The following is a 14,464-nucleotide window of genomic DNA, read 5'->3' as shown; positions in this document are numbered from 1 at the left end:
CAAAGGACAATGTTCCCACCACGTGATTTTGTGTATGTGATGGCAGAAGTTGTAGGGCTGGGATGTTTTTATACTCCAAATGATATAATCGATTATGTAATTAATTTAATAAGCACGATTATTTGACAACTACTACTAACTAGTAAGCACACAACACACAATTTGACAACTCAACAAAATGTTCAGCTTGACATTGAAATCAATTGAGTTCAACAAAATCAACCATTTACTAGTCCAGCAAATATATTAGTAGTAATCGGGTATAACTGACGCCTGATTAGGTAACCAGATACCCCAAATCCCCCCCAAAAATACTATATTATGTCCCTAATAATAGGGTATGAAAGAGATATTGAATGTATTAAATTTTACCAAAAATAAAAATAACTTAATTATATTGGAACGTCGTAAATAGAAAATAAAACTCTATTAATGCAGAATACAGGCAATAAAACTAAATATTATGTACTTAGTAAATTCAAGACAAGAGTATGGAAGCATGGATAACAAAAACATTAAAGAGGGTATAGCATTCAAAACCAAGAACAACACTATAATTAGTCCTCAAATTGTTCGTACACGAAATTCCAGTACCGAAAACATAAAAGAAAATTTCTCTACTATCGTAAATTGAAGAGAATGCATCGAATGCTTTCTCGATACACGGCTGCATTTGCAAAATCTAATCAAAAAGACCGAAGCCCATGTCCTGAAACAGAAGGAAAAAGAAGAATCGGTTCAGATAAACAATAAAGCAATTGAGGAAACTTATATCAATACATTCATAATACTATACTTACATCATCAGACTCTTCTTTCTCTTCAACCTTCTCTTCTTTCTTAGCCTCGGCAGCAGCAGGGGCAGAACCACCTCCTGCACCACCAGTGGGAGCAGAAACTGCAACCCCGCCACCACCTGAAGGTACTGAAGCCAATTTTTCCCTCCCGGCAGCAATCAACTCAGTAATGTCTTTTCCGGCAACTTGAGAAAGCAACAGCTCAATTCTTTCCTCATCAGCATCAGCCCCAACTGGAAAAGGAAAAGGAAAAGGGTGTGAAGTAATCAATATAAGAATTAAAGTGACTCATACACATTATTCAAGTATAGCCAAAGTCATATTACCAATTAGCAAATCCATTAGTCTCACATTAATGTATTCTGCACCAATCTAAGTCATACAAAGACCGAACAAACAATAGAAAGAAACAATCCAGATATAAGTGCGCACAACTGTGACAAGTACGACATGGTCACTAATCATATTCAGACTATACAGTTGATCAAAATAAAGAAGCATACAACACAGTGTAAGCTCGTTATAAACCACTAGTATGCTTAATTATAATACGATTAATCTTGAAACACGCCAATGTTCCAAGTGAGCAATGATAAAACTTAGTTTAAGTCTCTAAATCCAAAACTTGCCTAACATTTACACTGATAGTATCAAATTATAGATACTCTAATGAAATCTATTCTCATATTCAAATGTATAGTCTTTTAAGTATTTCGAGAAGCATTGCGAAGTCAATAATGCAATATAATAACTTGATAAGGTAAAAAAATCAAAAGATATCATTTAATCCTAAAAATAGATTAAATTGACAAAAGCAAAAAATAGTACTAGTATTCATTTGCCGCATTCTCTTCAATTCAAAAAATGCAATCCACAACAGAATCCAGAGTTTTTTTCATGTAGAAGACCGAATATACAATTACAAAAAAGAGATTTAAATACAAAAACAAACATCAAATTAGCCCCAAAACAAGTAAGAAAAGCAAAAATAACAATGAGTGTAAGAGAAACAGCTATTTGGAAAACTCCTCACCAATTTCAGATTGTACAATCAATTTTCATGCAAATCAAATGAATTTTTTTCAAAATGTACAAATCTTAAGATGAATGAATAGAGGTGGAAGAATGAGCTATGCAAATCAATACTACTCCTAGTATAGTAAATTTAGATCTAATACCATAACACAAATAACTTAGAAAGAAACACAATTAAATAAATGAAAATCGCGAAGATACAAACCTGAGCTCAAAATTCCCTTCAGATCCTCGGCGGAGGGGGCGGTGTTGCCTCCCAAAACAGCCAACAGGAAAGCTGCGACAACCTTCATTGCTATTAAAACCAACATAAAAAAAAATCATCAATAATAGAACATTAGAATTCAAATTTCATCGAGAAACCTAGACACAACAAACAACAATCAATAACTAGATAGAGAAGCAGCATCCAAATTCACCTGAGAAATTTCACAGAGACAAAAGCACAAATGAAAATCACACCACTGAAACTCGCGACCTCTTCTCGATTGAAGATTTAGTTTTTATATTAGGGTTTAGACAGTTTGGGCCGGATTATTGTTGGGCCTTTTTCATTTGGGCCGAACTAATAGTCCAACTTCTTAATTCCGGAATATTTGGGGAATTTCAGTTGTTCACAAATTTTTAGCAGATTTTCTGTTAGTAATCGGCGGTGAAATTTTTCGTCGCCGGAAAAAAAATTCCGGTCATATTTGCAGCTGATGTTATACACTTTTTTTTCTGTAGTGGTTTTGATAGTTTTGTTTGTTTGTTTATATCCAAGTGAATTGCTTTTTTTCAGAGGCATTTCGTCGAGCAGCTTCTGTTCTATAACGAGTTGCCGCCATGGATGGTAAGCTAGCTTTTTCTCTACCTTTTAAACGTTTTTTTTCGGTTTGAATGAAGTTGATGAATTCCGTTAACTGGTTTCTGACGTTGAGAAGGTGGAAAATGATGAGAAAATATAATTATTGGGATATTTTGTTGATCATTACTGCTTTTGATGAATGTTAACACAGTCGATTCGAAGCCGGGAATGGAGGAAACTATACTGGTGGGTGATGATCTGATGATGGGGCCGCCTTCTCCGGTGATTCCACCGGAGATAGCTTCACACGTGCTTGAGGGAGTCGATCTCTGTGATGGAATTTTGCGGAATTTATTCCTGTGTAACTTTTCTTTATCATTTCTTCAGGAATTAGTGATTGTGGATGATGTCGAGTTTTCGGATTTTGATTGGTTGTGTGTTTGTAGGTCTGCAAATTAATGACATTGAGCCCTTCTGTCAAGATGAGATTGCATTGTATAAGCAATGTGCTGAGAGAAGGGTGAGTTTTAGTAATCAATTGTTGGTAGAGAAACTTTTTGTGAGAGAAACTCAATTTTTGTAGGATAAGGAGCTTAGACAGAGGCTGCAAGATAGTGAGAGGAAATTAGGAATGTCTATGCCTTTGAATCTGGCAAACGAAAGATCCACGCAGTTGGAGGCAGAAGCAACTCAATTAGAGAGGTATGTCAATCACCACTTAAATGCTTTAGCAACCTTCTCAAATGCATTCTTATAGTGAGCTAAGTAGCATGAGGAACGAGAATTTGGACGTTTTCTTTGTATAGATAATGAGTTTAGTCTAGAGAAGTTTGGATACTAAGTTTTTGTATGTGATGATCATTAAAAGACATAATTTTCTCCTTTTTTGTTAATGCTGAACCGGGCAAGTACTGGTGTGGGGAAAGGTTAATGCGAATTGTACTGAGTCGCCTGTTGCGTATCCTCTATATCTAGCACGAATGAGTCTTTGAATCGCCTGCATATGCAATGTATAACCTTACTAGATTGTCGAAAGTCCAGGCTAGACTTATTGCTGATCGGCTTAATTCTTGAATATTTTCGAATTCCTTTGCAGCCTACAAAAATGTATTATTCACCTACAATATTTTCTTATTGTGAGCTATCTTCTAACAACTGAACAAGAATTAGGATGTCTTTGATAAATCATCCTCTAAAAAAGATTGGATATTAGGTTTTTGTATGTGATGTTCATTAAAAGACTCTTTTTTTGGTAATTCATGAGCCACATTTTCTGCTGGTTTTTCTCCTTTTTGTTTGGTAATGCTGAACTAAAGTGGGAAAAGGGTAACTCTATCGTTGTACTGAGTTGCCTTTGCAGATCCTCTTGATCTAGCGCTAATGAGTTGAATCGCGAGCATATGCAATGTATAAGCTTGCTAGACTAGATCCAATGCTGCTTGTTTAAAGTTTATTGATTTGCACATTCTTGCCTTGTATTGGTAGGCGCTTGATTTTGGCAAGTGGAGTCGAGGGCATGGAAGGGTTTCGACAAAGATGGAGTCTCCACGGCCGCCTTACTGATACAAAGTAAGTGCCTTCTGATCCTGAACCTTCATGGGTCAAAGATTGTTGCATAACGTTTTTACGTGCGTTATCATGTAGAAAGCGGCTGGATGCCCTAAAGCTAGGGATGGAGAGTAGGAAGAAAGATGAACCCGTTGCTGAATCGAGTACCAAGAAGAGATGGTTCTTCTGGTGAATGATGGCCCTCATATATCTAATTTGATTTTCACCTAAATGATTGAGGAATATAATTCATTAATAGCCAAACAGAGTCTTGTTTTCATCCATTTTGTTGTATAATATATGAAGTGAGAGTGTTCAGTTTCAGCATAGCATTTGCAGTTAGCAATGCTTTCATCGAATAAAATAAGTTTAGAAAAATACAAACAAAAGTACCTTGTGATCAAATAATGGAATGTTCATATATTATTCTTGTTTTTCAATATTGATTTTATATGATCTATAAACTCATGTTATTATCTTACACAACCGATACAGGACAAGTTTCCTTGCATTTGATTCCGTAACTGGATAAACTGTGTATATACTGTTATGCACGCCTATATTCGTCGCCACAGTCGCCGATAATCTTCATGAGATCTTTGCCTTTCTGGGTGACCTGCAGTATGCTGGTTACATCCTCTTCGTCAAGAACAAGTAAGAAGATAGCATTGTTGTCTTTGATGTGCTCCGCCAGACCAAGTCTAACTCCGACCATCGATCCAGCCACGCCAGGCTGATCGAGAACGTATCTCACAGCAACCGTTGGAATCGAAACCCCATGCTTGATAGCTATCTTATTCAAAGTCTGCAGCAAAACTTGGAAAAGACTCCATCCTCCCCAGGCATCAACCATCTGCATTTTGTTGAAAGAGGATACAGAGGTGAAATACGGGAGAGAAGAAGATCTCATGCCGTTCAAGATATGTCACTTTGATTGGGACGACGAAAAATAGTAAAATTTCAACTGCTATGTGGGGCTTTATCCAAAAAAGGGAGCCCTTCCAAAAATTCTCGACGGCCAGAGTCAAGCAATGGCCGAAGAGGGGGTTTGGAAATAGTTTTCAACCAGCAATAGACGCGCCTCGGTTAGAACCTCACTAGCTGCGTCATTGCCCCAAGCGCAAAGATGCCTTTCACTCTCCCACTCACCCACCCTTTTATGGGAAAGAAACCACACTTCATTTTTCAATTTACTAACCGATGTGGGAAAATATGGTTTAGGCATTCATTCATAAAAAAAAAACAACTCATTTACCCGTTTATACTTCTGCAGCGAAGGAGTGTTCAACGGAGGGCCCGCGAAAGGGATCGTTAGATTCGTGTCGAGGAACTTCTCTGATAGTAATCCACCCATCACCGTGCCATACCTGTCGATGAACTTCCAGTGAGGCATTTGGCAGTCTAGATTATGCAACGATAACGCAAATGCAAAGAGAAAGAGAGAGAGACGTTATAAGCTTAACTCCGGTGAGCTGACAAAGCTCGGCCATCTTCTGCTGCGGACGCATGTCAACAATCGAATGCTGCACCTGAAGAAAGAGAACGTACGTCAAGAATTACACCTTGCAGCGAAGATCTGAGAAAGCTAGGAAATCTCTTACCTGGTTGCTCACAACCGGAATCCCATTTTCTAGAATCTTCTGAAGCCTCACAGTATCAAAGTTGGTTAAAGCAACTGTCTTTATCTTACCTACACAACAAATGCTAAAGTAATCCAACCTAATCAAGTCCCATTATAGCAACATTCACATGAGCAAAACAAATAAACAAACCTTCTTCCTTCAAGTCTGTGAGATGTTTGAGAGCGTCGAGGTAGCCAAGATTCGAATAGTCCCACCTACACAGAACAGCGAACGAGTTCAACACACAAAAGAAGCCGCGCAGAGTAATTAGCAAACGGATAAATTGATAAAACAAACTACCAGTGAAACTGAAGCATGTCAAGAGAGGCGACATCCATTCTCTTCCGGGAAACATTAATGCTCTCGCGAACATAGCTGCTAGTCATCTTCACCGGCGGAGGCACCCATTTTGTAAGACTGCATTCACCACAGTTTTGTTAAATTTCAGAAATTTCTTAACCCGAATAGTTGCTTACTTTACTCACTTACTTACCCTCTAACGCTTTCTAGGTACTCCGGTGGGCGCTCTCTACGCACTCTGTTAATAAAAATGCCATAGAGATCTTCCGCGGGTCCATCTGTCAAGCAACAAGCGTGGCATCAAAACAACGCCAACGACATAAACGAGACGAGTCAAGAAGTGGTGCAACAAGTCATATGTAGGTTTTGTTACATATATCAGCCAAATCAAAAGTGTTGAGGCCAGCATCAGTGTACTGAAGCATGGCCTCGACTGCATTGTCTTTCTCGATTCTACCCCAGCCACCACTCGTCTGCCACGTCCCATTGATCACTCTGCAGATGTTTAAGGAATCCTTCCCATTCTTGACCTCAGTTCTCTTCTTGTCATTGGTTAACAAGCATTGAAAAGGGGTAAACACCAATTTTCTAATTGGGATTGATCTATTGTGTTTAGCCCTGTTCTTGATTGGATTGGATTGAAGAAGATTCCATGAACATGGGTTGCTCATAATCTCTGCCATGGGCAGATTGAATCCCAAAATTCCTAAGGCTAAGAGTCACTACTTAGCAATCTATTCTCCACCATTGGTATTTTCCTATGTTGTGTGACAAAATATGCCACGTTATCTCTTATCTATTTTTACTTTCTTTTTTGTTCTTTCAGATTTTATTCACTGAAAAATTATGACATTTGGTCAAATTCTGGTCTATTCAAAAAATTAAGAATTTTGGATTTGTATAATATATTATTAATGTTAACCAAACAATGTCATTTCCATTATGAATAGATTGTATATTGACTTCCACATACTAATACTAATATACTACAAAATTTGGAAATATTTTTCAACTGATTTTAAAAACACCAAAATTTGACCAAATTTAATTGTTTTTCCAACATTTTGTATTTTACTAAATGTATGCTAAATTAATTTCAGGAATGGTAAACTTAAAAACGCAATCAAATAAATTATCTGGATTTTTCCACTCTCGTCAGTGAGGGGCAAAATTGTAAAATCACTTACAGTGGTCAGCCATGTCGAAGGTGGAGAGACCGGCGTCGGCGTAGCGGAGCATGGCATCAACGGCGGCGTCGCGGTCAATTCGACCCCAGCCGCCGCTGGTCTGCCACATGCCGTTGAGGACTCTGCATATCTCGAGCGAATCGTTCCCATTCTTCACCACCGCCGTGTTTCTCTTCTCGGCGACCTCAACCGCAGGCCCCTCGCAGCACCGCACCACAAGGCGGCTCGAGCTCCTCGGCCGCCGGAATCCGGCGGAAGAGCGCGGGGTGAATGGATTGGAGATGAAGTGGTGCACCGAAGCTGCGGCAGTCGCCATAGCTAAATGCCGCAGGTTTTTTGGGGGCTATTTTGGGTAATTTTCTACAGTTAATGTTGGTTTGATGGTTGGTACTTTCATCATTTCATGTATTTATTGTTTTTAAAATTTCATAGAAATTAATTCTGAGTAGGATTACTACTGGATTTTATTCGAATTTAATTACTAAAATTTGGATTAAATATTTCGAATTTTTTGTTATATTCAGAATGGTTTTCAAAGAATCGAATGAATTAGAATGTATACAAACATGCTAGTTGCTTTTAAATGGAGTATAATATATATTTTTAAATATTTCTATCATAATAATAATTATTAGTATTATTATTATTATTATATAAATACATTGCTTTGGATTTTTGAATTTTTGTAGAAAATTTGAACTATTTCTAATTTTCCGATTCTGTTTGTAGTAGCATAGGAGGATGATTTTTGAAAAATTGGATATGTAGAGATTTCAGATCTACTTCAATTTATATTCTTTCAAAATTAAATTTGGTTTGAAATATAAAAAAGTCTAATTCAGTATTCGAACATAAATGAAATATGAAAAGATCATACCTGGCTAGCTTTTAATTTTTTTAAAAGGTCTGTTATTAGGGGGTGTAAAGAAAATGATTAGAAATTAAGATATTCGTTCTTTATTCGTCTCGTATATGGTATGCCGTATGCAGACGAAATCATCATTTTTCGTATAACGAAAATAGGAAAAAATTAAAATACATCAAGAATTAAACACATACACAAACAACCATCGTACTTCAAAAATCCATACTACTACTATATTGATATTAGTATTAACTTCATTGTGCAAATGAATCATTCTAAGTAATTGAAATTCAAAACAAAGTAAGTACTAATGTATTATCTTCACTGTGCAAAAGGCCCTCATTCAAGCAGCAAAATCTTCTCCAGCTAAAACTAAAACTAAATTTCTTCATTGTTCACAAATTTCTTAGTCGTCAAAGAGACCGAACACCATATCCTGCAAACGAAACAAATAATTAGTTCACGTCCTCCAATTCAAGCACGTAGGATATACCATATGCATCAAGACAGACGGACAAAGTATCCAAGTTCGACAGCTTACCTCTCCATCAGACTCCTCTTTCTCTTCCACCTTCTCTTCTTTCTTCGCCTCAGCTGCTGCTGCAGGTGCACCACCGCCACCTCCAGCAGGTGCAGCGACAGCAACTGCACCACCTCCTGAGGGTACGTTAGCCAATTTCTCCCTCCCAGCTGCAATCAACTCGGTGATATCTTTGCCAGCAACTTGAGACAAAAGGAGTTGAACCCTTTCCTGATCGCACTCAGCTCCAACTGAAACACGGCTAGTATTAGAACAGCGTCCCAGTAAATGCAAAACAGAGCATATAACTATAATAGACTGTCATTCGAAAATTTAATCATATGAAATCAATCTTTTATAGAAACAATACTGCACTTGTTTAGTAATGCAAATTAACATTTGCATAGATCTTGATATCATAAGCAGGAAATTTCTGGAGCCTTATTTACTACTACTTCATAAATAGGAAAAGTGAAACAGTATAAAAATACCATGAAACAAACCAAATTACTACTACCATTCAACTTAATTCCTAATCTATAAAAAGGATAAGTGTCAAATAATAAATCACCAGATTGAACAATTTCACATACACACGGAAAGTCATATGTGAAACAGTAATAAGACGAAAAATAGTTCGATTTTACTTGCAAATATGGACTTGTAAGACAACTTCAAGTAAAATAGCCTATACACTGAAAAATACACAGTAACTAAAAACCTTGATGAATGTAAATGCAACTAAGAATTCATGAAAACAACCCTAACTACAATTATTTAGCAATGCAGATTTACAAGCAGGAAATTTCTTCCTACTCCATAAACATTAAAAGAAAACAAAAATCGTGGTTTACATCAATAACGATATTCAATTTCATATGCATACACCGATAAGTAAGACAAAAATTCCAGTAAATTAGAATTCTGTGAAACAAACCTAATGATCAACCCTCGGAATTTCCCCAATTACGATTGTAAACAATAAAAACGCGCGAATACACACAAAATTCAAAATTCTAAACACAAACAAGCAAATGTAAACAATTCCAGGAGCAGATATTACTTAATTTTGTGGGGGAAACATTCGATTTCACACAATTCAATGATTGAACAAGAAAGAAGAGTTAAATAAGTATTTATGCGAAGAGAGTATGTATGAACCTGAGGCGAGGATGTTGGAAATATCATCGGCGGAGGGGGAGGTGTTGCCGCCCAACACAGCCAGCAAATAAGCAGCAACGATCTTCATATCTCTCAAACCAAAATCAATAAACGGCGGAAAAAGAAGAACTAATTCTGAGAATTACTCCGAGGAATTACCCTTCAATTCTTCCGTTTAGAGATTTACCCTTCTGAGTTCAGAATTTATAGAAATTCTTTGCTTGGGCTAATTTCGGGGCCTCGTTTAATTCATAATTACCTAAATTAAAGGTATTTAAACGGCAATTTACCAATTTAGATATTCTTTCCTAGTTTTCTCTTTTATATTAGCCTATTCGGCATCGGGGCCTCGTTTAGTTCTTAATATAATTTCCTTAATTAAATGTATTTAATCGGCAATATACTTTTTAGGTATGCTTTCCTCTCTTTTATTTCCTTTTTGTATTATTTGCCAATTTGGTGCCTCGTGTGATTCTTAAAATATTTAGCTTTATTAAAGGTAAGGCAATATACGATTTTAGATATTCTTTCCTTTTTTTCCTTATTGTGTTTAATTCTTAACATAATTAGCTTAATTAAATGTATTTAATAGGCAATATACCGATTTAAGTATCTTTCCTTTTTCCTTATTGTATTACATGTGTTTGAAATTTTGGTTGAAATTTTAGGTATCTTCCACCATAATTACATATAATAATATATCTCAATTATTTTGTATGCATAATATAAATATAAGTAAGGAAAATGACATTTTTCCATAATATTTTTGTGTCATAGTATTCCTAACTTTTTTAGGATAAATTGTCAAATAAATCATGAAAATTTTCCTACTACTACTTATGAGGGTAGCATTTTTTAATATTTCCAAAATAACAATAATAATAAATTGAATCGAAAATTTCGAATTTTTATAAAATTATACTACTCCACTTCTTATGATATTTTCCATTTGCGTGACTTTATCGTGACAAAAAAAATCGGACATTCAAAGAATTCAGATATATTTTAATTCATACTATTATTTCAAGATCCAAATTGGTTTGAATTATTATGGGATCTGATGTGGCGAGATTTTTAAATTTTCAAAGTGATTTTTGTTTCATGTTAGTAATTTTAGGGGGTATGAACACAATGACTAGAAATTGAAAAATTTGTTCTTTCTTCATAGTCTGCAGATTAAATGATAATTAAACACAAACAAGCATCGTAATTCAAAAAATGATACCACTATATTAGTATGTAGTAAATGACATGATTCAAAGCAATTAAAATCCAAAACAAAGTAGTAGTAGTATGTAACACATATTGAGTGTGCAAAATGGCTGTCATTCAAGCAGCATCTAAAACTAAAACAAAATTTCTTCTTATTCGTCGTCGAAGAGACTGAACACCATATCCTGCAAAAGAAACAAATAATTAGTTCGGGCGCATAGGATATAGCATATGCATCAGGTTGACAGCATACCTCTTCATCAGATTCCTCTTTCTCTTCTTTCTTCGCCTCAGCAGCTGCTGCGGGTGCACCAGCAGCAGGTGCAGCGACAGCAACAGCAACTGCACCACCTCCTGAGGGTACAGTAGACAATTTCTCCCTCCCTGCAGCAATCAACTCAGTCATATCTTTGCCAGCAACTTGAGACAAGAGGAGTTGAACTCTTTCCTGATCGCACTCAGCTCCAACTGAAACACAAACAACATCACAGTGAATGGGAAACAGGGCATAACTATAATACTTTCATTCAAAAATTTCATCATATGAAATCAATCTTTTACAGAATTAATAATGCAAATTAACACTTGCACAGATCTAGGATCATTTTTGTTTAATCATAAGTAGGAAAAGTGAAACAGTAACTATAAACCTTGATGAGTGTTTATGCAACTAAGAAATTTCTTCCTACTCTATAAACAGTACAAATAATAATAAAAGAAAGCTAAAATTATGGTTTACATCAATAACAATGTTCAATGACACTTGCGTATCACCGATCAGTAAGATAAAACTAAAAATCTTGATGAATATAAAATCAACTTAGAATTTCGTGAAACAAACCTAATGATCAACACTCAGAATTTCAAAAAAAACGTGTCAACATACACAAACATAAACAATTCCAGAAGCATATACAAATTACACTAAATTAACTCAATTTCCAAGGGGAAACATTCAATTTCACACATTTCAATGATTAAACATGTATGCGAAGAGAGTATGTATGAACCTGAGGCGAGAATGTTGGAAATATCCTCGGCGGAGGGAGAGGCGTTGCCGCCCAACACAGCCAACAAATAAGCAGCAACGATCTTCATATTTCTCAAAATCAAATTCAATAAACGGAGGAAAAAGAAGAGCGAGTAATTTCAGAATTACTCACAAGAATTACCCTTGAATTCTTTGGTTAAGAAAATTTTACCCTTCTGAGTTGAGAATTTATAGAATTCTATGGTTTAGGGTTTAATAATTTGATTGAGCTTTTTGGTTGGGCTATTTTTGGGGCTCGTTTAATTCTTAAAATAATTTCCTTAATTAAATATATTTAATAAACAATGTTCAATTTTAGGTATTCTTTCCCCTCTTTTTTCCATTCCTTTTTGTATTTGGTGCATCGTTTGATTCTTAAAATAATTAGCTTAATTAAATTTAGGGCAATATACGATTTTAGATATTCTTTTCTTTTTTCCATATTGTGTTTAATTCTTAAAATAATTAGCTTAATTAAATGTATTCCATTGGCAATATAAGATTTTAGGTATCTTTCCTTTTTCCTTATTGTATACTCACGATCTTCAGCCATAATTACATATAATGATACATCTCAATAATTTTACATAATATAAGTAAGGAAAATGACATTTTGCCATAATATTTTTGTGTCATAATATCCCTATTTTTTTAGGATAAATTGTCAAATAAATCATGAAAATTTTCAAAGTTTGTAATTTCACGGAAATTGGTCAGTCCCACATTTTAATAAAATCTGAATTGTAAATTAAGAAGTTTGTAATTTTCACAATTTTTTTCAACTAAATATATGATGAGGTAGCAGCCCAATTTTATTTTCCACATTTAAGATAATGATAATTTGCTACTATAAAATTTGTCCGGAGTGTGAAATATACTGGCGTGCGCGAAACTAAATTTTGGAGATATATTTTAATTAAAGGATATACTTGGAATACGATTCTTTTTCCTTTTAACATTTTGATTTTTCAATGTAGATTAATTAGGTATATATCTAAGTCGTCCTTTCTAAATTACAACGATTTTTTTTTCTTACGACACCAAGTTTTTTCATATTTTGACTAATGTTTGTCAGTTTAGATAGCGATAAATCAATTAACAATAGTAAATCCCTAATTAAATCAATTAACTCAATATCATAAACTAAAATTTATTTTGTAAAGTATAATTTGATTAGCTAAATTATCTCTCAGATAGCAGTCGTCGTAATCATTCTCAAAATACATATTTTATTTTTCAAGCATGGAAATAATTGACTGGGCTTTTTTCATAAATCTGAGCTCAATCCAAGTGAGTTGGGCTGGGCTGAGAAAATTACTTATATTTTATTGCATTATGCTTTGTTGTTTTAATATTTTCTAAAGAATGACATTAAGTAGTAACCTTTATTTTCTGAAGATAATACTAGCATGTATAGGTAGTTATTTCAAGTGATGGGACATGGGAGTAGCCAAAATATTGATAGATGCGCAATTAGTTCATAATAATTTTATAAATTTCGGTTTGATAAATATTAAAGTTTTTTATAATTATTTTCACATATTTTAAAATAGAAAAAAATATAATAATTGGTAGGGTCTCAAGCCCTAACACTGCTTACTATGTAATATGTATGCATATGGTTCATTGTAACATCGTACTCTTATTTTTCTAATTCATACCCATAAACTTTGTTTGAGTATAATCGAACCGAATAAAGATGAAGTATCTTGTAGTAAGAACAACCATCTCTTTAAACCACAACTATTTATTCGAATACATTATGACTTTTAGTTCTAACAATAATTACTTTTAACCAATTAGCATATAAACCGAGTGAAGATGAGCCCCTCATTTATCGTCATTCAGGCCCCCTGTCCATTTTCTGATATCGTTGAGCTCATCTATCATATTTGGAAAGACCCTTTGTCTATTTTCTGATATTGTTGAGCTCATCTATCATATATTCCAAATAGAGGGATAGCTAGGACGCAAACCTCCCTAAGATCATCTTCATCACAACCCAAGCCTTCTTCCACAACTTTAATCATGTTGAATTTGGACTATATTTAAAAAAAAAATTAACATTCACGTGAAGTAACACTAGATTTGAGACACACACACCTATGTAGAAGCTAACATCATATCACATGGGTGATTAATTGTAATCAAAGCTGTAAGATAGCTGATTAATTACACACATCCCCTCCAAAAAAAGACAAATCTAAGATGACAAGTTTTAGTTAAAAACATGATCAATCAACCGACAATCGAACACCATCGACGCCAAAATCTATGAGTGTGTCGAATATTAAGACATGCGGCAGTTTTCTGCAGACTATTATACAAAAAAAGTAGAATTTCGTTAATATATTTTGTGTTGGTTAATGCTTTAGTCATTAGTTTGTGGCGTAATTAGTG

General features: G+C 34.9%; 5 protein-coding genes and 1 non-coding gene across 8 annotated transcripts; 1 reads left to right on the top strand and 5 right to left on the bottom strand.

Annotated features, from left to right (window-relative positions):
- Window positions 1–504: 504 nt before the first annotated feature.
- On the bottom strand, window positions 505–2,395 carry LOC125212512 (large ribosomal subunit protein P2-like). Its single transcript, XM_048112707.2, has 4 exons — window positions 2,252–2,395; window positions 2,038–2,127; window positions 801–1,030; window positions 505–709 (listed from the first exon to the last, which is right to left on the bottom strand). Exons 2-4 carry the CDS (start codon window positions 2,123–2,125, stop codon window positions 683–685), a joined length of 345 nt encoding a protein of 114 aa, XP_047968664.1. The 5' UTR covers window positions 2,126–2,127; window positions 2,252–2,395; the 3' UTR covers window positions 505–682.
- Window positions 2,396–2,431: 36 nt separating this feature from the next.
- On the top strand, window positions 2,432–4,593 carry LOC125212511 (uncharacterized). Of its 2 annotated transcripts, XM_048112703.2 has the most exons (7): window positions 2,432–2,517; window positions 2,614–2,664; window positions 2,831–2,980; window positions 3,066–3,139; window positions 3,203–3,321; window positions 4,105–4,188; window positions 4,264–4,593. In XM_048112703.2, exons 2-7 carry the CDS (start codon window positions 2,658–2,660, stop codon window positions 4,358–4,360), a joined length of 531 nt encoding a protein of 176 aa, XP_047968660.1. In that variant the 5' UTR covers window positions 2,432–2,517; window positions 2,614–2,657; the 3' UTR covers window positions 4,361–4,593. The 2 variants fall into 2 exon arrangements, with proteins under 2 accessions (XP_047968660.1, XP_088924055.1); XM_089067929.1 differs by having other exon boundaries at window positions 2,441–2,664.
- LOC125212510 (NAD(P)-linked oxidoreductase superfamily protein) lies at window positions 4,546–7,660 on the bottom strand. 2 transcript variants are annotated; one of them, XM_048112702.2, is made up of 8 exons: window positions 7,277–7,660; window positions 6,283–6,367; window positions 6,090–6,206; window positions 5,940–6,004; window positions 5,769–5,857; window positions 5,617–5,696; window positions 5,423–5,534; window positions 4,546–5,020 (listed from the first exon to the last, which is right to left on the bottom strand). In XM_048112702.2, exons 1-8 carry the CDS (start codon window positions 7,590–7,592, stop codon window positions 4,715–4,717), a joined length of 1,170 nt encoding a protein of 389 aa, XP_047968659.2. In that variant the 5' UTR covers window positions 7,593–7,660; the 3' UTR covers window positions 4,546–4,714. The 2 variants fall into 2 exon arrangements, with proteins under 2 accessions (XP_047968659.2, XP_088924054.1); XM_089067928.1 differs by lacking the exon at window positions 7,277–7,660 and adding an exon at window positions 6,463–6,853.
- On the bottom strand, window positions 5,143–5,295 carry LOC125217284 (U4 spliceosomal RNA). The gene has a single exon (XR_007175698.1). It is a non-coding gene; the product is annotated as a U4 spliceosomal RNA (small nuclear RNA).
- Window positions 7,661–8,352: 692 nt separating the features above from the next.
- On the bottom strand, window positions 8,353–10,089 carry LOC125215727 (large ribosomal subunit protein P2-like). Its single transcript, XM_048117253.2, has 3 exons — window positions 9,823–10,089; window positions 8,683–8,912; window positions 8,353–8,577 (listed from the first exon to the last, which is right to left on the bottom strand). The coding sequence occupies exons 1-3, from the start codon at window positions 9,908–9,910 to the stop codon at window positions 8,548–8,550; spliced, it is 348 nt and encodes a 115-aa protein (XP_047973210.1). The 5' UTR covers window positions 9,911–10,089; the 3' UTR covers window positions 8,353–8,547.
- Window positions 10,090–11,029: 940 nt separating this feature from the next.
- LOC125216289 (large ribosomal subunit protein P2B-like) lies at window positions 11,030–12,275 on the bottom strand. The gene is made up of 3 exons (XM_048117962.2): window positions 12,045–12,275; window positions 11,288–11,502; window positions 11,030–11,219 (listed from the first exon to the last, which is right to left on the bottom strand). Exons 1-3 carry the CDS (start codon window positions 12,130–12,132, stop codon window positions 11,187–11,189), a joined length of 336 nt encoding a protein of 111 aa, XP_047973919.1. The 5' UTR covers window positions 12,133–12,275; the 3' UTR covers window positions 11,030–11,186.
- Window positions 12,276–14,464: the final 2,189 nt, after the last annotated feature.

The sequence above is a fragment of the Salvia hispanica genome, chromosome 3 (genome assembly GCF_029641045.1).
Source record: "Salvia hispanica isolate PSC_SH4W2 chromosome 3, Shi_PSC_v1, whole genome shotgun sequence".
Classification (NCBI taxonomy): Eukaryota; Viridiplantae; Streptophyta; class Magnoliopsida; order Lamiales; family Lamiaceae; genus Salvia; species Salvia hispanica.
Note: the sequence above shows the minus strand (reverse complement) of the source record. Positions and strands in the feature narration are given on the sequence as shown.